The 24520-nt window shown below is 33.1% G+C and overlaps 1 protein-coding gene across 2 annotated transcripts in view; it reads left to right on the top strand.

The window, feature by feature from the left end:
* The window catches only part of LOC149793216 (uncharacterized), a 59208-nt gene extending 35027 nt beyond the window's left edge, over nucleotides 1-24181 (top strand). The window contains exons 5-11 of one of the 2 annotated variants that reach the window (XM_089967179.1): nucleotides 10426-10558; nucleotides 12235-12279; nucleotides 15505-15636; nucleotides 18667-18726; nucleotides 22006-22026; nucleotides 23263-23308; nucleotides 23785-24181. In XM_089967179.1, the coding sequence (XP_089823305.1) occupies nucleotides 10426-10558; nucleotides 12235-12279; nucleotides 15505-15636; nucleotides 18667-18726; nucleotides 22006-22026; nucleotides 23263-23308; nucleotides 23785-23869 (522 nt within the window). In that variant the 3' untranslated portion in view covers nucleotides 23870-24181. Of the gene's footprint in view, nucleotides 1-10425; nucleotides 10559-12234; nucleotides 12280-15504; nucleotides 15637-18666; nucleotides 18727-22002; nucleotides 22027-23262; nucleotides 23309-23784 lie in introns of both variants that reach the window. The other variant, XM_089967178.1, reaches the window with a different exon arrangement.
* Nucleotides 24182-24520: the final 339 nt, after the last annotated feature.

The raw sequence follows: 24520 nt of genomic DNA, 5'->3' as shown, positions 1-24520 counted from the left end.
ACGAAGTATTTGTTAGCTTTCTAAAATGTTAGAAACTTGGTCACATGTTCAGCATCAGTAAGAGTCATCGGATGGATCGTGAAGCAATTGTCATTCATTTTGTTCTCAGGCCCAAACAAAAATGACTGATTCCCCACAAAACATGTCCTGACTACATAAGATGCAGATCCATTAAAGCTCTTTGTTTGCACCCAAATCTCGATCTTTACACTCTTGAGGTATATAACGTTTCAGTTAACATGGAGCAGCCAAAGGGAGGTAAAAATATAGAATGCAAGAAAATTCCCGTGTTGACAGGTTTGCTGTTGGAATGCGCTATGTCGGAAGCTAAAGTCGAATTTTATGTCATTTGGTGAACAGTTCATCTGGTGCTATTAATTCTGAGGGAGTGTACATTTTCTTGCATGAACATGTATTTGGATGCAAATAGCTTTGAACACTTTCAACGAAATCACAATCGAGCTGAATTACTTTGCAAATATAAACAACACAATATTAACACATCTTCAATTCGAACTTTATGCATCAACCTGACGTGACTTGAATTCGACATATCCGTTCCTAGAGGCAATGGGTATTCTTTACATATCAGCACAAGATGAACTAAATATTTATTTCACTAAATTTATGTAAATAAGTTACTCTTGAAAGCAATGAAAAGATTCATGAAACCAAACTAGAATAGTATTATCATAATAATGTATGCTTTGTACGTCAAAGATAAAATCAGCAGGAATTCTTAGCTTCCTCTTCTCCATTCTCCCTTTCTTTCTTTTCGCAATTCTTCTTCTTCTTCTTCTTCTTCTTCTTCTTCTTTTATTATTATTATTATCATTATTATTATTATTGCTGTTGCAGTACAAATATGCGAGTGCTACCACTTTACTTATACTTTGCAATTAATTTAGTGACAGTTTAATAACAACAGGAATTTTATGAAATTTCATAAAAACAAGTTCTTTTGTTTTTGGTTGTATGGAAACACATTTAGACGGTCATTAAATGAACAGGAACCAAGAATAGCTTGACAAACCAGGAATAATTTGTTTTCATACGATGTACCTGAAGAACTTTTGCTAATTATTGCATTGAATTATCCGTACATAATCTGGTTCACTGGAAGATCCAAATGACGTGGTTATACAGTCGCTTCCTTGAGACTCATACTTTCCAGCGTTAACGCCTGCGAGAGGCATAAACCTTGCACTACTATCATCTTGAACTGTAACCCACAAAAGAAGATTCAAGTTTACATAAAAAATTTCTGCAAGGCTCCACATGACTGCTGTCTTTCATTTCACATTGGGTCTTTCAGTAATTTAATTTCCTAGCATTGTTTTCAATGCCTGTAAAAAAGCCAGTGCATTCTAGACATTCCTAGTTAGAAACATATCTTTGAAGTTGTAATTACTGTGATTTATGTTAAGAATATTTTTTATTTCATTCAAATCTACTGTGTGTTATATGCTGATTTATACTGCGTACAACCGCACATTCGACACCTATTAGCACTATATTCTTTTTCCTGTTTAATTGTGCAAATAAAGTATCATTTAATTTTTATGCCGGTTTTGCTAATGCATTTATAAAAATGTTAGACGCTACAGCATTTCATTTTCCAAAAGCACGCTTTTTCATGTTCATTAAATACTGGACTGACGTTCCAAGGCTATCCATGTTGAATTGATTCGTTTGCTGCACTGAACTGCGGAGTACGTTTTACTGTTTTACTGTCCACGAATATTCGTTTGATCAAAAGGAAGTTTATAACTTTGTACCATTTCTTTCTACAAATGACATAGGATGTACTAAGTTAAATAGTTACCTATATGGAAGAAAGGTTTATTAGCATGTAGGGTTTCAATGATATACTGTTGCAGTAGACTGATATAGAGGGAAACAGGATCACATAACTACTTAAAGTGAAATTATTCTAAATCTGGGATTGTGAAAACGAGAATTACACACATTTATGAAGAAACTCGTCTCAATAATATTTGGCGACAACAAGTGACCTGAAAAGAACATTTGTTTGCGAACTTATGTTCCTATAGACTTTGAGCATTCTTGATGGACAAAGAAATATGACAAGAAATTCACAATTTTATAAAACTACAAACACCAGTCATTGTTTGTGAGCATGGATCATAACGTGGACTCCGAGAGAGGAACACAAGATATTGTTTCGACACATTGGTCTTAAACTAACCAACAAAATAGCAAAACCTTCAAGATTAGTAAAATTAAAAATTTAAAAGGAACTTACAGATTGTGAATTACCTTTAAATCTCAAATAATCATAAAACTTATATCCCAAGTGTGCTAGTCTAGAGTGTTTCGAACGAATTCCAGTAATGGATAGTATAAAGTGCCAGTAGTCTTAGATGAGGAGCGTGCTAACAGTTTTAATGTATCACAATGTTATAATCCTGGATGTCCTTGAATTAATTCACAATAATACCAAAATAGCGATTTAGTCCAAAAGTCAATAGGTACTTTGTAATTCCAATGAATCATTTTAATATTTCAATTCTGTAAAAATTATTACTGAATGTAACTACATTTGGTTCCCCCAAGACTGATGTACGACTGGAATGAATAATGTTGATGTAAACCGATATTGCTGTAACATTTGCTACAAAAGAACAGCACCATCTCAAAGGACAATTACTGAAACTGTAAGCAAGTTCAGGTCTGTTTCTTTGCGTTTTATCCAATCAACCCGACAAACATCAGGTAGAACTTGGCTTCTTCCGACGGAAGAAACAATGCCCTGAACTCAAATCCAAGTAAACATGTTGCTTACAAATGTTCACTTTCTTTAAAAAAATAATATACAGTCATGCACAAAGATTAGGTATGCAATATGTTCTTCACAACAGAACATACCAATCTACACTCATGGACAAAAGTTAAACACATTATATAGACAAACATAAACAATACCATCTTTCATTTTCAATCCAACGTCCTGAGGTCAAAATTTGCAAATTATATTTTGCATCAATATTGCTACGATAATGAATTGAAATATAAGAGTGTGAATTTGACCATGTGATGATTTTTGATCGTTGTCAGTAATATTCTCGAGCGTTAAAATCTATAGACTTAGTAAAATTGTATGTTTACTGAGTGTTATTCTGCTTTCTTTGTAGTCACAAGGTAAGTGGAATAGTTGCATTTAATTGCTCAATTTTATGACAAATACATAAACAAAACTGCCATCGTGGTTTCTTCTTAATCAGCAGAAAAACGCGTTTGATGTGGTATAGGGATACGGTGAGGCTGCTAGGCCTTGACGTATTCATAAGCCATCTCAAACGATTGATTTCTCCTAACTGAAAACAAAACAGAAAATCGGTTTTGTACTTATTACAAACCACATAATTTACACGTTCTAAATATTGTTCTTGCTTTAATATAGGAATTAAATATTTAACGCATTGGGATGAATGGAAGTTCGATTCACTACGGCTAAATTTATCTTCGCGCGGACGTCAAAGAATCAAGTTTTGTCACCCGTAAATATAGATTGTGTTCAACGCAGATCAAGCATGTATAATTAAATTACAGACTTGATTCATTTAGTATTTGCGTATGACACATCCAGATTAGAACTACTTGAGCGCTTTCTTTGGCATGCTATCGAAGATACGTTAATACGCAATGATTAGAACTTGTTCAAATTCTAGTTAGTTTATAACTTCATTCATACGGTAAAGCTAACACTATTTAGAAAGCGTATGTAATAAATACAAAACCACATTCGTGCATTGTACTAAATCGGGGGAAAATCTCGCTACATAGGGTTTAAGAATATGACTCTGCTTGACGGCCTCGACATATCCATACGCCATCTCAGTCGCGTTATTTCTGCAAAATCGGAACAAAACACGTATAATTTTGTGTATACCACTTGTCATTTTTGGGGTTTTGACTGGAACATACCTGACTGAAAAATAACTTGTCCTCTCCGTGACAAGTTGATGAGACGATGCAGTAGATCACATGTGATGCCGTTGATGGGACACGGCCTCATCAAAGGCACATTTGAATATGAAGGTCATTAGATATTTAGTGTATAACTTCTCCGTATTGTTTTACATTATGCTGGATACTTAAATTTACATCTTGAATCAATCACCGTTTTTCGCTTATATTAAGCCTATGCTATTGCGTTTATAAGATGTTTCTTGTTTTCTGTTGTACCAGGGAACTTCTACTTCGTTGGCTTTGAGCTGTCATTAACTTCAGCATGTCTTAATTTATGGCTAAGTTTAGTTGAATGAAACGCTATAAGGTTCAAAAATATATTAGGGCGAGTAGGAGAATGCAACTAAAAACTAAAAAAAAAGTAAGGTAGAAGACGTTGGAAGAGGCCACCGACATAAATCGGTTAAACAAAGAGGCTTAAGGGAGAAAATGATGTAACTGTACTGAATGATATCTGGTTCGAAAGAGTCGCTGTAAAGTGCAGTTTGGTGAATGATTATCAACACCCTGGGTTATGGTACCACTTCAAGGTATGCGTGGCAGCGTTAATAGTTGAAACACAATATTTTAAAAGAAAGGACAAAATCACTTTGAACGGAACGGAGTGTGACGATATAAATCTAGCAACATTAATAAATTTAGGAATGCGAATGGCTCTGAGATGGAATTTGGTTCACGAAAGCAGCGAAAAACATATATCAATGGAATCAGAAAGGTCAACCATATCCACAGATAAGGTACAATACAGTTCTGATAGATGTGTAACTCATTACAATCCATTACACTAGCAAAGCGTAGATACATAATGAAGGTGGAGGAGGTGAATAATATTAAAATATGAAGCACTGAAAAAGTCTAATATATTCCTAAAGAAAGAAGTTGTTTGGAGAGTATACCACCTAATGGATGGTTTGTCTCTCAACCGTACCTAAACGATTGTACAACAATGCAATACAATTTGCTCGTTAACTACTTATGAATCAATTGTTGTTTGAAGCAAATGAGCACGAAAAGCAATTTCCGAGATCATACGATTTTGTTGATTATGGGATGTTTTTCAACCTAATATTCATTATTTAAAAAAAATGTTAACTCTCATCCCACCAAACTCCTCTGATTGATGAACCTTTGCGTGGAAAAATGAATGGTATCTTGGGCCCAATAAGTCTAAGAATGTATCATAATAATAAAAGTAGAATGATAACATGTTGAATACATTTTCCAAATGTACATGGACGGTGAAAATGAAAGTGAAAATCTTACCAGATAAGTGAAAAAATGAGATAGGTGGTGGCACATACCAAAATACAAAAGTGCAAAAGAATGATCACGTTTTAGAGCATTTTCTACAAGACTGGACCCGAGTGATTTTTCCGATCAGTACTTCTGAAAGGTTCACATAATCGGGATCATAGATTAATTCTATTTAGTGTTTCAATTTCTTTACATGTGACTCACTGATATAATATTGTTTAGTTTACGTCATTGTTTTTAAGCATCGGTAAATTCGCATTTTTTATTTGCTCAGTAAGACCTGTCTTCTTCAACTTTACTAATTGTGTGTCCTATTATCGTTCAGTTCACACCCATTGTAATAGTTGTTTTATTCATTCATACTTTTGTCATAGCGCACGTGAATCATATTGTCAGCACTTTATATGAAATGTATTCATTGCACATTGAGAAACCTACATAAGTACGTTGCGTACAATACAAGTTTTGACTTCTTGTGAAATTAAGTTTTGTTGATTAACGCCGAAAAATGAATTAATATATAAATCAATATAATTTAAATATAAGATGCACTCATTAGTTTTATACGTGTTGAGACGGTACAGTGTTTGATGTACAAAAAGCACCATGCCGAAGTGTCAGTGCCATCCTTGCTGCAATGACCGTGTTTGTTGTCATGAATGTCGTTATATGTATTACTGTGTTATCATACTTTCTTACTTTCAATGCTACAAAGTTAGCAATATTTATAATTCAGTAAAAGCCATTTGTGTCAGCTAAAATTTTGGAGAAAACATGAGGTACGAATGATTGAATATTTTTCTTTATTCGATATGTAATTATATGGAATATTTCGTTATACACTTTCACTTTTGAATAGAAATAGATAAACTGACCATTTCAAGGACTAGAGAGTTACTGAATGACTGAATGATGGTTACTAATTCTACAACTGATACTACTTCTACTACTACTACTACTACTAATAATAATAATAATAATAGGATGATGATGATGATGATGATACCCACAGTGAATCAACAGCGTGTGGCTAATGCAGAGGACTAAAACACATGAAAACTGAAACGCAAAAATTGAACGTAGAACTAAATGTCAGATATAAAATCAGAAATCTTAATTTGTTAAACATTTCATGTGCATTTCGACGGCTCGATACACAACCAGTTGCTGGATAAGGAGATACAGCTATTTAATTCCTACCAAAATAAGCCGGAATAGTAAAGCTAACATTTGGAAACATCTACCTGCTTGAAACGACAGGGTATGAATTGTGCACGATATGCGTAATAGTTAATGAAACTTTTGTTTTGCAAAATTATTAATTAGCGTGTACTTTTTAACTAAATACGGTTGAATATCTCTGACCACTAATTTCATTTTCATTCCAACATTTCACTTAATTTTATATATAGCATTGACTTGCGTCTCAATATCTTACAGGAACCGCCACACGAAGGATACTGTTTCTATTTTTGAATCATTTTCTTAAAAAAGACGCGCAAAACAGTGATACAATAGTAATAAAAGGATACCAAATGAAGAATAAATCGTCTTTACGTCAGCACTATGTTTCAACTCACCCCTTCAAAAACCATGAGTCTAGAAAATAGGTCTTGCATATTCATTATATATGGATTTCGGACTCATTAATACCACACTTAGTCATCTAAAATAAAGTGAAGTTTGCAATAGCTCTTGTTCTAGCTTAGGAATCAACACGGCGGAATTTACATTTTTTAACGATAGTTGTCCGTAAATATTCAGTTAAATTTATTGCTGATATTAATAATACCAAGGAAAATTGAGATTTCCTGAGGGGGCACAAGACCGCCAGTATGACACTATTGAATTCATCTGTTGGTGTAGTTTTGTCTTTGGGGATTATTTTGCATACGTCTCTCTCTCTCTCTCTCTCTCTCTCTCTCTCTCCAATTAATATGAAGATTCAATATATTGTATTTTCACTTAACGTTTACTTGATAATGAAATTAATAGCTTCTAATATTCTCTTTTTGTGATGCTGAAACGTCACTCACTCACTCACTCTCTTAGCCCTTACGATAACCATTGTCCTTCGCTATTCGTTCCATCCTTGTTTTATGGTATTGACGTGGTTTAAATTTACATCTTTTCATAATAATGGTTAATAAAAAAATGAAATTCACATTTAGCTGTAACTCGGTATCATTTGGTAAATATAAAAATATGTTCAGCTAAACACATCTTCGCTGACAATGGAACTTTAATATAAATGCATCTGCTTCATGAAGACTTTCATGCGAAGAAAGTCATGATTGACCATAGACAGGCTATGAAGAGAATGATGATTTACTGAGACAGTTTGATCACGATTTTTCTCTTTCTAAAATTCACATAACACTTTCACAACCAATATACCGTTTTGTTTATATAATTTGTTTTTTTTTTATAAAAAATGCTCATATTTTGGAAATATGACTATGGATTTTGTTTGAAGTATTCAGCAAGCGTGAGTACACGCTTAATGTTGCCCCATCGTCATTGCCCCCCCCCTTACCCTCTCTCTCTCTCTCTCTCTCTCTCTCTCTCGCTAGAATTCGATGATTTGATACATTGCATTTTCACTTTAATGATTAGCTAATAAAGAAATTGATAGCTGATGCTATTCTATTTTTCGTGATGTTATTATGAAGAAGATATACTCCTACCGCTGCATTCACCAACAACACTCGAGATCAGAAACTAATGTTTAATAGCTTCGCACAACGATAGAGCAATGGTGATTCGCAGAGCGGGGTTCCTCTTGTGATGTCATACGGACTAGAATCTAGGAAACTTCATATGTTCTATAGGGCATTGGCTATAATACATACTTTTAAACCAAAATGAATCGCTAACAGTTGATCGTATCGAGTTGAATTTTTAAAATATTGCATAAAGCATGATACTGAATAATTATAGGTCACTGCATTTGTATGGGAAAATATGAACGAGACTTTTGGATGGAATACTTCACGACCTTGGGAGTGCAGTATATCCATCCGACAAAACGAGTTCATATTTTCCCATACAAATGCAGTAACCTTTTTATTATATGCTCATTTTTTTATTCTACCCAAGGCTTAATTATATAGACAAAATACACTACAAGAAACAACGTAAATGAATGTATGCCGTATTCCAAACAAAATACAAAACCGCGTATTAGTCATTACACACCAACAACATTATAACTGCACACATAACTCCGCCCAGATAAATTTGAACTTAGTCGCGCGCTCGACATAACTTTCGAAAGCAATTGGCGTATCTAGTTAAAATTTAAATTTGGAGTCATATTGTGAATGAATATATATTGTAACAACTTTTCCAATTGATTTGGAATGAATAGATTTTGGGGTTTTTTTTATTCTAGGAAATTTCGTGATTATGGTCTGGATTTGTATGTGACAATTCCACATGAAATACATGGGATTGAAGAAGCTAGGGAGAAGCGTGTTGACATCTGCAGATGTGGTTCTGTTTCTGTCATTGAATGTTTGAAATCATAATGTGTGAAAAATATGAAGTCTCTCAATTGCAATTATATAAAGGACGCAATGAAATTTAATGCTTATTTCATTTTGAGTGCAGTAAGGAGGATGTAATTGCACTTATCATTGAAATTACAGTACAATTTCGAAATGTGTAATCAAGATTGAGAACCGATAACATGGATCGTGTAATTCGGATTTGCAGAACTAAGAAAGTACATTTTTAGGAAATTCAGAATTTAAAACTGTAAGTATATTGTTTTGCCATTCGTATCACCAGCTAAAGAAGGCAGTTTGACTTGTCACTTATATGTTATTGGTAAGGACTTGTTCTTGCGTCTGTTACATACTGTAGCTAGCCTAAATCCGAAACATTGCATCAAAGCGGAATGTGCCAAAGCAGCTGATATGTGGCAGTCCACGAAACATCTGTTTTAGTTCATTCAGGAACAAATTTAAACAACCACAACGTAAAGCGCCTCTTTCGCGAGTGTACATGATTTGTTTACAAATCAGAAGTGCTGGCGTCTGCGTCCATTGTTTGTTTACAATAGAAAGTAGTTCCTTTATGCACGTGAATGCTATATGTGTATTGGCGCGCGGGTTCAGTATCGGGTAATTCTGCATGATTCTGACAATGTAAAGTTAACGGGGGAAAAATGAGCATATAATAACTGAGGGGTAAGTGACATGCTGGTCTCAGTTTTACCTTTAAGGAGCTACGGAGAATATATAGTTTTGGGAATCTGCCAGGGAACTGCCAGCGAGTATTTATATATTGATTGATGAGCACTGGAACATCGGATGACAGAAATTATTATTTCATATAGAGACTGTCACGGTCTATTCTGGCTTGATTCGTTATATTAATGTACACATTTAGAACTTTAATCTGCAGATTGTTGTTAGCAATTAGAAGGAAACTTGAATAAAATTACATTTTCCAACCCGTGATGCAAACAGTATATTACATGTTATTTACACACATGTTGTTCCGGCTGTGATCTGAATGCCATTCGAAAAACAATATTGCCATTTGGTGAGAAATAAAAAACCAAACATAAACATGCAATATTCTATACTCTTTAACACGACGATATCGATGCAGAAAACAAATTTTCAGACAAGACTTGATCCACGATTTAGTGCGCACTATAACTTGCAATGCACAACAACAAAACTTCAAACAAAACCTATTACGTAGTCAGTCCATATATACATGCTTAGAGGGAATTCACCTGTTGGGTGTTAACTTACTTAGCGCACAAGTGACAGATCCATCTCATATAGTCTATTTTGAAAGACATTTTGTTTTGAAGCAACACCGATCGAAGAACTAAAATATAACTTGTCTTACGTAAAAGTAACTATATTTGATTTTAAATTTAAGCAAGCACACATACACTGATTGAATGTTAGACTGTGGAACTTATAAGTTAATAAATTGCTGAGTCTAAAAGAAACAAAAGTCTGAGCGAGACGCAATAAAGAAAAAAATAACATTTCGCAATTATTGGAGTTTACCAGGAAATAATTTGTAAAGTATAAAACGTATAATTACCTTATTTAATTGTTATAATGCAAATGTCAAATCAACTTAAGAAGTAACTTTGCACTAAAAGCGAATATATCAAAGCATAATCTTCTCAATTGTTTTACTTTGCAGGGAAATGGCGTGATAAAATTACCTCCTGAAAAAGAAGCTGGTACTTATTACGCCTGTGCTGAGAGTCCGGCCCTACAGTGTGTTAAAAACTTAAAACCATCAGATTACTGTACAACCATCACAGTACAAGGAAGTACGTCCTAATTGTTGCTTCTATCATATAATGTTGTCATAATGTTAATGTTTTCATGAAGATAGTGTATATTGCCAAAGGTCCCCAGCTTAATAATGTTATTTCTGTTGTCCCTAAGGTCTCAGAAGCCTACCGTACGATACAGCTTCCGTATTAGTCCTTAACTGGTCATGCTCAAGTTAAACTTTGAAACCTTTGAAGTTGTTTGCAAAGAGAAATTGACCGGACGTAACGTGTTGTATTGGAGATGATGCAAAGATTGCGTGGAACATCCAGCTAAAAAGATCACACTTCCTGAAATTAGAAACACGTTTACACTTACTCTGTCGGTCTTTCAAAATGGCAAAATATCGGAGCATAAACAGTCACAAAACATGCGAAATATGTACGGCTGGTGGCCGTAGATTAGTTAAACATCAAACAAAAAAAAGCAAATATGCTACATCAAATAGAATATGTGCTGCCACAATCATATAAGTTTGCAAAAATGCGCGATAAAGTCCTGCTTCAATGTGATGTTCTTGTTAATTTTGGGTTATTGTGATTTGAATTTTGATATGCAAGACCGTTCTTATTACATACGTGACATTTGTTATTATTCGTATATTACATGCATAATCAGAGACCGCACATGTTTAAGAATGACTTTAATCCAGCTTAAGTTGATTTATTATTTACAAGTAAAGAAGTTGTATTAATACATTGAACCTGTTATCTGGAATTAATGATTTTAATACTATTTATTTTGCTTCATTAGTAGCCAGTGTGAAGTTTGCATCTAAATTTTAAGAAATGTTACACAAGTTTCAAAGATTTAGATGTCAATGAATTTGTTGTTGATTTAGAAAATGCTCCGTTGCCAGTCTTTTCAACAGGTAATGAACTAGATTCTCTCATTTGTCATTCATATCAACACATTAAAAAAGCTTTGATAGATGGTATAAACAAACGCGCTCCATTAAATCATACATATCAATGGAAACATCTGTACATGCTATGAATAGAGAACTACAGACATATAAAAACGTTTAGCAGAGGGTGGTTACAAATGGTTTCGGATAAATATAGAAAGCACAGGAAATTTGTAAACAGATAAAAGAAAAAAAATATGCGAACGTATCTCTTATTAAGATTAGTTGGGTGTACTAAATACATATACACCTGGTCAATCCATTAGCTCATATTTTCCAATAACTCATCTGCGGGTCCAAAAAGCTCATTCATAAAAAGAGATACAAACATGTAAATAATGATGTTGGTATATGTGAAATAATTAACAAATTATCATGTTAACATTTACAAATATGTCCTGTTTGACATCTAATAATATTGAAAGAGTAGACTAACATGCACAACTTTTCCAAAAACTCGCTCATATATGTGTCATCGATATTCTTAAAACAAATGATTTTTCACAAACTTAGGATATTATAGGAACCATGCTAACTAGCTCGAGAAAGTATAGCATGTTGTGTTTAAAACATGGAAGGTCATTCAATCATTGGAAAGCAATCTCATTTAGAATCGCAAAATGTCCAATGCCATTGATCTAAGAATACACACTGTCAGGGTTGGCATTAAGTGATTATTCAAATTTGTGATATAATCTTTTCATGCTTTTATGAGGCATAATCTTGTACTTTGTTAAAGTTTAATAAGTGTTTGTATCACTGCAGAGGTGCCAAGAAAAGGAACAGAAGATGAACTTGGAAAGGATCAAGGTATGTAAAATTGTCAATTCTTGGACATGTAAAAGTGTGACAAATGCATGCATTGGTGACAATTTAATAAGTCCCAAGAATTGATATGTATGGAGAGGGACGAATGGAGGAGCAAAGCAGTCTGAACCATTTCTTGCATTTTTTAAATTTGCAGAGTTTTACACCCTCATCATATTGTAATAGGTGCAATTTTTCGCAAAATTTGTTGTGGGGTTTTTGGGTTGGAGTAACTGAACTAAAATCTATTTTCTGTAGCAAGGTAGGGGCGCCACCGAAGAACATTTTCCCCGACACATTAAACCCTCGCCCCACCACTGCGTAATAGCGTTTCAATGAAGTGACACAACTATTGTTTCGTACAGGGTGCAGAAACGTCTTGCCAAAACTAGAATGGCGTTTTATTTTATATTTCAATACAAGACACAATTATGTCAATTATTTTACACAGCTTTATAAACATATGTTTGCATGTTGTCTATGCAGATCTACATTAGGCTTTGACACAACCCTATTCACCAAAGGATGGCTCTTTATCGTAATTAGAGAATTATAGGTTACTGCACTTGCACGGGAAAATATGACCTTGGGAGTGCAGTATATCCATCCGAAAAAACGAGTTCATATTTTTTTCCATACAAATGCAGTAACCTTTTTATTATATGCTCATTTTTATTCTACCTAATGCTTAATGATATTAAGAAAATACACTATAAGAAACAAAGTAAGTAAATGTATGCCGTATTCCAAGCTAAACACAAGCACTGATTTACCATTACACAAAAACAACATTATTACTGCTTACATAACTCTGCCCAGATAAATTTGAACTTAGTCGCGCGTTCGACATAACTTTCGAATTAAAATGGCGTGTCTTGTTGAAAATTAAATTTGGATTGGTATGGTGAATGAATGCACATTGCAACAACTTTTTCATTTGATCTGGAATGAATAGATTTTGGTGTTGTTTACGATTCTACGATATTTCGTGATTATGAACTGGATTTATATTTGACAATTCCACATGAAATACATCGGATTGAAGAAGCGAGGGAGAAGCGTGTTGACATCTGCAAATATGTTTAAGTTTCTGTTTCTGTCATTGAATGTCTGAAATCATACTTATTTCATTTAAAGAGCAGTAAGGAGGATGCAATTGCACTTATATTCGAAATTACAATTTCGAAATGTGTAATCAAGATTGAGAACCCATGACATGACTCATTTAATACGGATTTGCAGAACTACGAAAGTACATTTTGAGGAAATTCAGGATGTAAGACTGTAAGTACATTTTTTTTGCCATTCTTATCACCCGCTAAAGAAGACACTATATGCCTTGTCACTTGTATGTTATTTGTAAGGACCCTTTCTTGCGTCTGTTGCATAGCTAGCCCAAATCCAAAACATTGTATCAAAAAAGTTAACGCGGAATGTGCCAAAGCAGCTGGTATGTGGCAGTCCACGAAACATCTGCTTTACTCATTCAAAAATAAATTTAAATAACCATAACGTAAAGCGCCTACTACGCGCGTGTGCATGATTTGTTTACAAATCAAAAGTGCTGGCGTCTGCGTCCATTGTTTGTTTACAATAGAAAGTAGTTCCTTTGTGCACATAAATGCATTATGTGTATTTGCACGCGAGTTCAGTATCGGGCATTATTGCACGACTCTGACAATGTAAAGTTAACGGAGAAAAAAATGAGCATAAAATAACTATATATTTTAAAACACTAAATTTTTAATGGATTTAATGTACTAGAAATTTGTTTTCAAATAACACGTTTGACAGGCTTGTGTGTGTGTGTGTGTTTGTGTGTGTTTGTGTGTGTGTGTGTGTGTGTTGCTTTGTTTTCAAGAAACCAAATCAATGTACCCAAATATGTATAATAATCTTATGCCGCTTACTGAAATTTTAGGTTTCGGTTCTGAAATAAAATAATAGTCTCGAATACAAAGAGAAATTCCTCAAAAATATAGAAATTAAATCCAGAGAATATTTGTTAAACTCTGTAAGATATTAATATCAAAAATTTAATCACGAAGATCCATACGGACCTATGTCTCAAGATTTCCCGTAAAGATAAATACTACCAACAGGCGGACAAAAGGACGCATTAAAGGTACGGACGGACGAACGAGTTACAAGATTCAACAATAATTATAAGATCCTGACCATACTCAGGGGAAACAACTCCCCAATCCCTTAACAGATGTTTTGTTTTCCTTTACGCTTTGGGAAGAATGGGAAGGAGGCAGGTCTACGTATAAACTATTCGAGTATTGCTTTGATTTGTGAGAGGGTTTTCTATCGCGTGTAGGCCACGCGAGTATTCTTGGGACATTCACGATCTTCTCTAGACCTGAACAAAACATGCCTCGGTTGGTCTATTAGCAGTATAACCTATTAGAGACTGTGTATTATGAAACGCTTGACTAGAATGACAATATATCACTATGTATAGAAATTATACCATAGCTTCCAATCATGTAGCATGATTCGTGTGTATACAACACAATATGTTAAAAGTCTACGGATTCCTATAGGATGCATATTATAGGTAAGTTAAATAAAATACTAAATAGTTTAATAAATAACTTAATCTAAAAATAAAATATAGTATAATGCATATCAATCATTTACCTATCAAGAAAATAATGCAGAGGGTGCTTCTTTAAGATAAATTATTTGTATTGCATGTTCAATATACGTGTCAAATGCACATGCGGAATTTTAGCACATTGCACGTGTAAACTTCCAGAGACTTAAGACAGAGCATACTCCAAGCAGGATGAGAACGACATAGCGAGGGCGTGGTAAAATGAACTCTAAAACAGATTCTGGACAACGATGGAAGATGGTTTTGTCAGTTTTAATATGAGAAAGCCTTACAGACATTGCACAATAGATGGTAGTTGCTACTTATATAACTGGCGTGTCATTGACATATTCTTACTTCAACGAAAAATTATGTTGCAGCGATAACTCGGGATAACTGTGCATATCAAATGCTTCAATGTTGCATTTGTCAGCGATTACACTGTTATATTAGTTTATATTCCATTAATAAAATTATTATAAAATTACTAGAACCTTGTCTCTGTTATTTTTAGAACAAACAGTAGCTACCTCGTTGTGGTTATAAAACATTCCGCTCTTGTCAATATGTTTTAAAAACATGACTTAAATAAGTATGATGTAAAGCTTTGCTGATGAATTTTACAGATAACCGTCCACCAGCAGTACCCGAAATATCGGATATAAAGACAGTTACCCTTGTGACGGTTACCCTGGTCTCGGTTATTATATTTGCTGTGCCAATAACTGCTATTATTACTCTACAACTCAGGAGAAAAAGTAAGTTCATTTCGTTTCATGTATAAATCAAATGTATAAATGTTGCTTGTAACGGAAATCGAACCTTTCCAAAAAAGTTAAAATTTGTGTCAGATGATAGCTCTAAAATAATGCGTAGAATACCAAAAGGGAAATTACTAACTATTCCATAATATTAAAGAAATATGTAGTGCCTAGTTAGTGGGAATTGTGATATAGTGTTCGTCGTTATAATAGATCAAATGGAAAATTGATAACTTTTTCATAGCTTGTGCACACACGCTCCCAAATAAAAGGTGAGACATTTTATGTTTCTAAAGACCTATAAAATATATGTATATGACATCACGATAAGGTACAATAATTCACAGTGTCTGGAAAAGTGTGACTTATATCTGTCTTGCTTGCCAATGCCTAAATTATATCATATCATTCATTGTATACTTGCTTCAAAACTGGTTATATCCTCTGCTATATTTGATCTGCCATATTATGGCTTAAAATACATTGTATCAAGAGCAGGAATTAGTACATTATAAGTGATTTCAAAATCAATTAGTAATACATTATCGTAAAATTTCCCTGTATAATAGCTTAGAAACATTTTACAGTGAAAGGGGAACCGATCACGAAAATGCGTTTGGTGTTTTAGTACGAACCATCTAAGATTAGCAATCAAAATACCTGCTTTTTGGATATGTAACCTCGTAAGAGTTGCTTAACACTAGCACAAATTTGTACAACAAATCTAATACGGTCATATACATTAGTTACGTAATCAAGGACGTGACAGTAGCGAGCAGCCGTAGGGTTCAGCGAGCATAGCTTCAAGATAAATGGAAAAGAATCAGTATTCATATCGGAAATCACCGAAAATAATGTATCATTCAAGAATTAATCTTAATTGAAAAAACAACACAAACCTAAATTCCTAGTGATTGAAATCTATTTTTTTTAAAAAACTTATTTGACAATATTTTGCTTCCTTAGCAGTGTGAGCAATAAATAAATAAATAAATGATTCATGGAACATAGAATCAGTATGTTGAAGCAAGGAATACCAATAGGAAAACGTTTATTACCTTGTTTATCGACTTATGGAAAAGATCTCTCAAGAGAACAAGGTACATTTACGACCTTTATATTAAAATCTTATCATTATTAAAATTCCTAGACCTAATCCCATTTAATTTCAGCTGAATTACTTGCCAAATTGGTTATAAATACACTTGCCGGATATTATGTTTTCCCAGCACTTATTAATATTATCCTTGTTGATTCTCCTGTTCGTTGCAAATGAGTGGTTTGTTTCGAGACTGTATGCTGTCTGCTACAAAATGCTTTTATTTCTTGAGGTATTTTATATAGATATCTAAAAATAGCGTAAATCTGACATGTTCTCCTATTGAACGTTTTTTGCTATCTGTGAGAAGAGCCAAAATTCGAATAAGAAAATATATATCTAAAAACACGAGCTGATATCAAAGCATAAATCAACAACTTTCCTTTAGTATATAGAATACAATTTACTACCGACAATTATGTTTTAGAGATGGCCGGTTTATTGTTTATTCATTCATTCTGATACACTAACACCAAATTTAAGGTGTGTTCACTTTATTTACAACTATATAATTCTTTTGTGCATTTCTTTAACACTGCATCAGATTAAAGATGTATTGTACAACATCAATAATTAATCTTTCGTAACGCCTTGTGTATTGGAAATAAGTATGTGAAAGCATTACTTATGATCATAAATCTTTATAAAAGAGAATATTTCAAACCTGAAAATAACTTCATAAATAAATTCAGTAAAGTCAGCAAAGAGATTTACACTTAAATTTCTAGATGTAAGTTATACACGTTTCACAGCGTTCACAGTATGTTCTCTATAATTGCTTTGTTTGCCGTAAACAAATACATATTTATACCAGTACGAACTGTATTATAACACATTGTATTTATGCTTTGCTTTCTAGCTAGAATTTGTTTGTTTTGCTTTCATTAATTTCATGCCAATATTTATTGTAGTATGAGATCTTCAGCTTACAATATAACGTGGAAACTGAAATGTCTGCTATATCACTTGAATATAGGCTAACAGTAATGTTAGATAAATTGTAATTATTTTTAATTTGTTTTATTAGATATTTAACTACTATTTTGGGAGAACAATACTGAATTTCCATTAATTAGTTTCAGTATGACTGTATGAAAAAAATTAGCACGCAGATTTTAAAATATTTAAGGCTAATTTTTCTCACGTTTATCCCGATTTTACGGAAGTTGAAAATTATCACCAAGATCGATTTAACGTATAACCTTTAATTGTAATTATGACAGAAATATAACACTAATTGATGCACAGTTATTATGTTTCATTGTTAAAACATTTTTGCCAGTCTGTTCCTCTGTTCTTGACACTGTAATCATTCTAAGAGGGCGGGTGGGGGTGTGGTGGGTCATTAGTGAGGTCTGATACTCAAGTTCCACGTGTGGTAACCATCTGCATTAGGCGTTATAATTAATGAGCATTCCACTGGGGTACATTGATGGAGATCGAAAATCAAACATATAAAGACTGTATTTGTAGTGACATTTTTGACAATTTTGTTGTTTGGTTTTTATATTATTTTAAACAAACTATATACACGTTTTTGTAGCAAGAGTATATATATTATTTCTATCGCACATTGTGCTACGACCGTATATCTCGGTTCAGAGGTGTGGGAAGTGGTCAGTATACCAGAGAGTTGAATATGAAAAGGCAAGCATGGATATGTGCCATGGTGAGCGATGGAAGTTTTTCATGTCAATCGAGTGAGCTCTATAGCAGTTTCCTTAAAAAAACGTATGTTTTTAGATCCACTGGTTTCTTGTTTACATAGGATTTTCTTAACATGTATCGTGTTTTCTGTTATTATGTTGCACACATCGGCAAAAAACAGTCATAAAAGGAACGAGTTAGGCGTTTCGATTCTGTGCATACTGGTCTTCATGTATGTATACACTATATTTCTCTCAATCTTAATGCTTTGTTCTTTTCAGAGCAGCCTGATGTAGTATTGGCAAAAGATGCAAAAGCAGATGTTAAAACAAAAACAAACGGTATACTTTGAAAAGCATTTATGCATTTATTTTTCTCATGCACAATGCATGACAAAAACGTTTCATTTGGTTTCTTATATTTTGTCGATTATCTTTTATTTAATACGAATCGGCAAATTAATTTACTTGAGATATTCTATATATTTACATAATTGGCCTACCATAAAATCCTTTTACCTATTAGTCTTCATCTATAATTTTGATATCTAATATATTATCTCTTTATTGTTTATATGGACTAGTAACACAATTATGAATACATAGCAATGTGAAATACATCTGTTCTAGGTAGAGACTTTAATAGTGTAGAACAGAATAGGAGCTGTTACAATACAAATCTACTACCTTTACGCATCCGATAGTGTTAGCGGCTGAGGCTTCAAAGTTTATGTGGCATTTGTGATCATGTTTTCTTTGGATGGTAGGTCCTATCCAAAACAGTTTCTTGATCAAGAGTTAAGCCAGCCAGCATGACTGACAAGTGGCTTACTTATCAGACCCCCAAACAAGGTATGGCCCATTCGCACGTATGAGCCACAATGTTTTATGTTTTAACAAACAATTTACAGGTTTGTTGCCTATTATCACAAGTTAAGTATTCAAGAATTAGCCATACGTTAAGTTCATAAGAAGTTGAAGAATGTTGAAGGAAAGTGGCCCATATTTCTTGTAATGCCAATTAATTTTTTGTGCAGTGTTCAAAGTGGCCTAGGTTTCTTATACGGTTTTTTAGTGTGCACGTAAGTGGTTCGGGAATGAATGTCAAAACTGCTGCCTTCCTTACACCATCTGTTTAACCGATGTGGTCATTTTTCACTGCCATTCTGCGTGTACTCTGCTACTGAGAAATTTCACTTTTTCACATTTTAAACAGTGTGTACTGATTGCTATTGAAAATTAAAAGCATTGGAATCATAGAGGCCCCGGTCATAAGATCTTGAAATATTTTTAAGTAAACAAATAAATCCATCCTACGCATTGTTCTAATCCCTAATGTCTTCATCTTCTGGAACGTTACATCTGGAATTATGTCACACAGGATATGCTCACTTACTAAGTTTTATTTATTTATAATTGTAATTTAATGTTTATCAAAATATACTTTTAGAGATATAGCTTTGGTTGAGGTGGAATGCATATTTATTCTGTTTGGTCTTCGGAGATTGTGGCTGTTCTTTATTTTGGAAGCTAATATATACACAAAGGGAACAAAATGGTAATAAAAAATGATAGCAAAAGATAAAATTTCTCATTTTGTTTAAAAGTTAGCATAATTTCTACATACTTATGATTGGACTCATTTTTGACATCAGATTACTGCTTCACTGCATTCATTCACAATACTGTGTCCTCACATCCCCGTAGAAAGCCGTCAAAATACACCGATATCTTCACATTAAATAAAAATGCTCTCAGTTTGCGATAATAAAATATATATTTAAGTGCTTTTGGAAATTATTTTAAAATGTTTTAAAATATAATTTGTTAGAGGCAAATAACGCATACCTTTTTAATCATGTTTTTGTTTATCTAGCAATTTCGAGATGGATTAATAAACGTAGAGACCAGAAAAAAAAACATAACTTAGATACCTGATTAATTAGAACATAGGTAGGTCTAATCAAACCTTAATATATATAGAAACTTCGATTGTAGAGGGACATTGACCGAGTTCATGTGTGACACAAACGTCACAAATAAGGGAAAACAAATGTTCATATCCGATGGAGACGAAAGGAAAGCCAGATTCACAGCCATCACATGCTCATTTGTAACAAGATACAGTGCTGTAACCCAAATGTTCTTGGCAGATTTTGAGTTTCACAGTTTTGTTTTCAAATCTATTCAAAGAAAGAATTATTTATATTCAGAAACACTGCAAATATGTGTTATCTGATTCTGTCAAATCAATTTATTCAATTTTGTAATGGCCATTTTGGAAAGAGTATGTCGTTTCGTTACAAAAAGGCAATACGATCTTTTTCTTATGCTACCATCATAGTTTACAATTCCCCCATGACTCAATATTATTTGTTTGGTTGTGTATTAATTCTCACGGAAATCCATTCTGCTTCACTTCTATGAAGATTTACCTTACACCTAGCATGCTCTAAACAGGTTCAACACACACACAAACATTAATTATAGGATCAATTAAGAATATGAAAATTTAAAAACCATTTTATATTGATATCATTATTGCCTGGATTCTTCTTAATTGCAGCATTTGATTGTTAAACCAAGTTGGGTAACAGACCCCGAAATACTACATCGCCTGTCTTACATCTCCTTTAGTGGAATACAGCAGACGACTGAGAATTGTTGTTAGCTCAAGTACCTATATTAAACATTTTAATTATATAAGGTCCGTCGCAACAGTGCAGTGCTTCTGAAATAATTTCCCTTTAAATAACCAAAGGCAAATAAAAACTTCTACATTCTCCTTTTCAATTTATGATGATTTGTCATACGCGTGTATCATTTACTTTAACGACCATTATTAACTCCACAATTTACTGCAACTAATATGTTTCCTACGTTGCAAGTATCTTCTTTTAACTCTCTAAGCTGCAGCACTGGGATCAATATTTACATTTATACAAAGAACATGTCTGCGAATCTAGTCTTCGAGTACCATTTTGACTTCCTTCCTTTCAAAGCATTTAAACATGGTATTTTGACCTGTGAAGTAAGATGTTTCAGATTCGTACACACAAATATATACATATATATGAGTTAGTGATAATGATTCTTGATTAAAAGTTTTTCAAGAATGGACCTGTATACAATTCCTTGATTGCACTAGATACTATCGCAAAAAAACCTGTATCTCTAGTTTATAGTATATATTAATCTTTGATAGCTGTACAACATATTGAAGACATATGGTTTCAATGTACGTTTTCCAAGTCAATAGTGTATAATACTATTTCCTACAGCATCTAAACAATGTCATTTCTAGCGTCAAAATTTGTTTTTGTTAGCTAAATTATGTGAAACGATCTTAAACTATGATATTTGTAATTTAGTTGTAGCAGAAAAAAGTAATCATGTTTATTATATATGCATTTTTGTGATTTGGGTTTTTGAACTGGCCAATTATTTATTTCCAGTTTGTGAAGTTCATTCTGCGTTTTACATTTCTGTTGTGTTCCTAAACTAGAGAAAGGGAATAATAGCGTACATATACCTTTTTATTACTCGTACAGTGGCGTTCAATTGTTTAAGTACTTATTGTTTACAAATGGTAATGGTTCTGTTTCCTTCTCTTTCCAGTAGAGATGGATCCGTTATTAAATGGTAAACGCTTCATATATATTTTGTTTTAACCACATATGAGTCAGAATTAATGACCTATTCTGCTTCTATATCATCAAACGTCTTGATTTAATTAGTACTGTAAAGAAAATATTTATTGAATTTTTTTTTTGCCCATCGGATGCATACTTGAATTACATATATTTATACTTTTATGGAAGGCAATGTGGATAAACAATTTACAAAATATTTGAAAACATTTTTTTTCGTACGTTGAATATAACATGAAATGTGAATTCTATCTGGTTTTCTGCATGAAGCAATGGAGTACATGTGTATCTGTATGCTTGTAATCTAGTGATCTAATTAGTTATTGAAATTTAATTAATGAATCTGTTTTCTTTGAGTGATCTTTAAACATTTTGAAACTTATTTACAATTCTTTATCATTTCATACTTTATCAGTTCCATAGTATTGGTCTTGACAATGTACACACTTCAAATGTTCTTTTGATCAAGAGTCAATTTTTAGTTGTGTACATGTACTTTAAAGAAATTTCCATTAATATTATTTTTATTATTGGAAACATGCACAAATATTATAGTATACAGTTAGATTTTTTTAGTAATTATGGCATTTATAACGATTGGATACAGTAAAATTATTGTGTGATAAGCAAAGTTCTTCTATATTTAAATTCGTCAATAAAATCCTTCAAATGATCAAATGAAAAACGTACAAAAACCAATAAACAGGTACCAACGCTGGGTACCGACGACTGTAAGAACATTATGGTATTGTTTACTACTGCTTCATATAATTTTTGCGATTGAGCAGTCATTTTTCTTATATTTGCGGACAAACAGATTGCAGTAATCAGAAATCTTTTTTAAAACATTGAATTAATTTGATTTGTCGTATTTTTGAACTCGTCCGTTACTAATTCTTTTTCATCATTGTCACCTCATAACAAACTTTTCTGATAGATGTTTTCAAACAGTACAATAAAGCGCTTACTGTCAAGCATTAATTAAAATAATACGCCGAAAAGTTCAGACTTGTCTTTAAAGGCGAGCATTTATCTGCATCGGCCATCATCTTGTAGCTTTTGTGTACCTTGTTCGACTCTAAGATCTTCTTATTACAGTTTTAACATGGCTTAAAGCTGCGATATAATCTGTAATATGGGGATCGATTACTTTATTTAATGATGTTTTATGCTTCTGTAATATTCAAGCATGTACAGAGTTCAAACAGCTATTCCTTTTTTTATGCAGGTAACTCCGATGCCTTGGTGGATGGGAAAATGGTGGATGTGATGAAGTAATTTTTTATTTTATGCTTTTATCAGAGTCTTGTATTAAATTATATAGCAGTATGGAAGGGAACCCTGATTATTTTACATCTATTATTTCAAGGAAAACAGGTTTTCTGTTATGCTTATTTACTTTTGTTATTTGGTCAGTGAAAATTACGAACATTAATTATTTGTGCATTTCCAACTTTATGCGGGTTCAACGAAATATTAAAATATCATTGTCTTTAACTCAAAAACGTTTAGCCCGATACACTGTGAGCTACACCATTTCAGATCAAACGAACAAGGACTCTATTGATTGTTGTTTTGTTTCATCATCTTGCTGATCCACTGTAGTGATGATGCACAATTTAAAACAATTGTTTTGGTGCAGATTCTTTAATTTTCATTGCAGTCATAATATTTAACCAGCGCATCATGACACAACGATTTTTAAGTCCTTAGTAGTTCCCAAAACTATTTTGATTTCTCTTTCTTTCAGGTCGCCACAAATCACGGTGCATATTCAAGCTGATGCCGACCAAAGAAAATCCATTTTCGATGTATTCACTGGTCAATATAAATAATTGTCGTATTCTGTGACCATTTTACCAACCTTTTCTGAACAAAAATGATCCATTCAAGACAGTTTGTGTACCTAAGAATTCTAAACGTATGTGCAAAACGTATCATCGTAGACCAAGGTTGCGCTGGTGTAAAAAAATAATATGTTCAACGGCTTTTAAATGTAGCATTGAGAATTTACATCTGTTGCGTTGAAACCACTTCGAAATTGGAGATCCACAACGATAAAATAATATTTGCTAGGCAAGCCTTAAATATTATTCCAATTAGCTTTCGACTTTAATCAAAAAATAAATATATTCAGTCTGTGTGAAGCAATCGTGTTATGTTTTCTTCCATTGTGTTTTCGTTAATTTTACCTGCCACGTGGTTTGATGTTTCTTAGAATAGCCATCGGTGATGTGAAAGCGTCTTAGAAGCTTCTCTAATGAAAAGGATTTTTTAGCAAACCTAGGTGTTGTTACCCTATCAAAAAGATAAGTCCGCAACTAGATAGATGAGAAGATCTCAGATAGTTTACAAATAAAATTTAATACAAGAAAACAATATACTTGTTATGAATCTCTTCCGTCAGTATCCAGAAGATTATACAATTACATACTACCAAATATCTAAATAGTAATTATAAGCCCAATCTATGTTTCATATAGGCG

The sequence above is a fragment of the Sinohyriopsis cumingii genome, chromosome 8 (genome assembly GCF_028554795.1).
Source record: "Sinohyriopsis cumingii isolate HCF-2022 chromosome 8, ASM2855479v2, whole genome shotgun sequence".
Taxonomy (NCBI): Eukaryota; Metazoa; Mollusca; class Bivalvia; order Unionida; family Unionidae; genus Sinohyriopsis; species Sinohyriopsis cumingii.
Note: the sequence above shows the minus strand (reverse complement) of the source record. Positions and strands in the feature narration are given on the sequence as shown.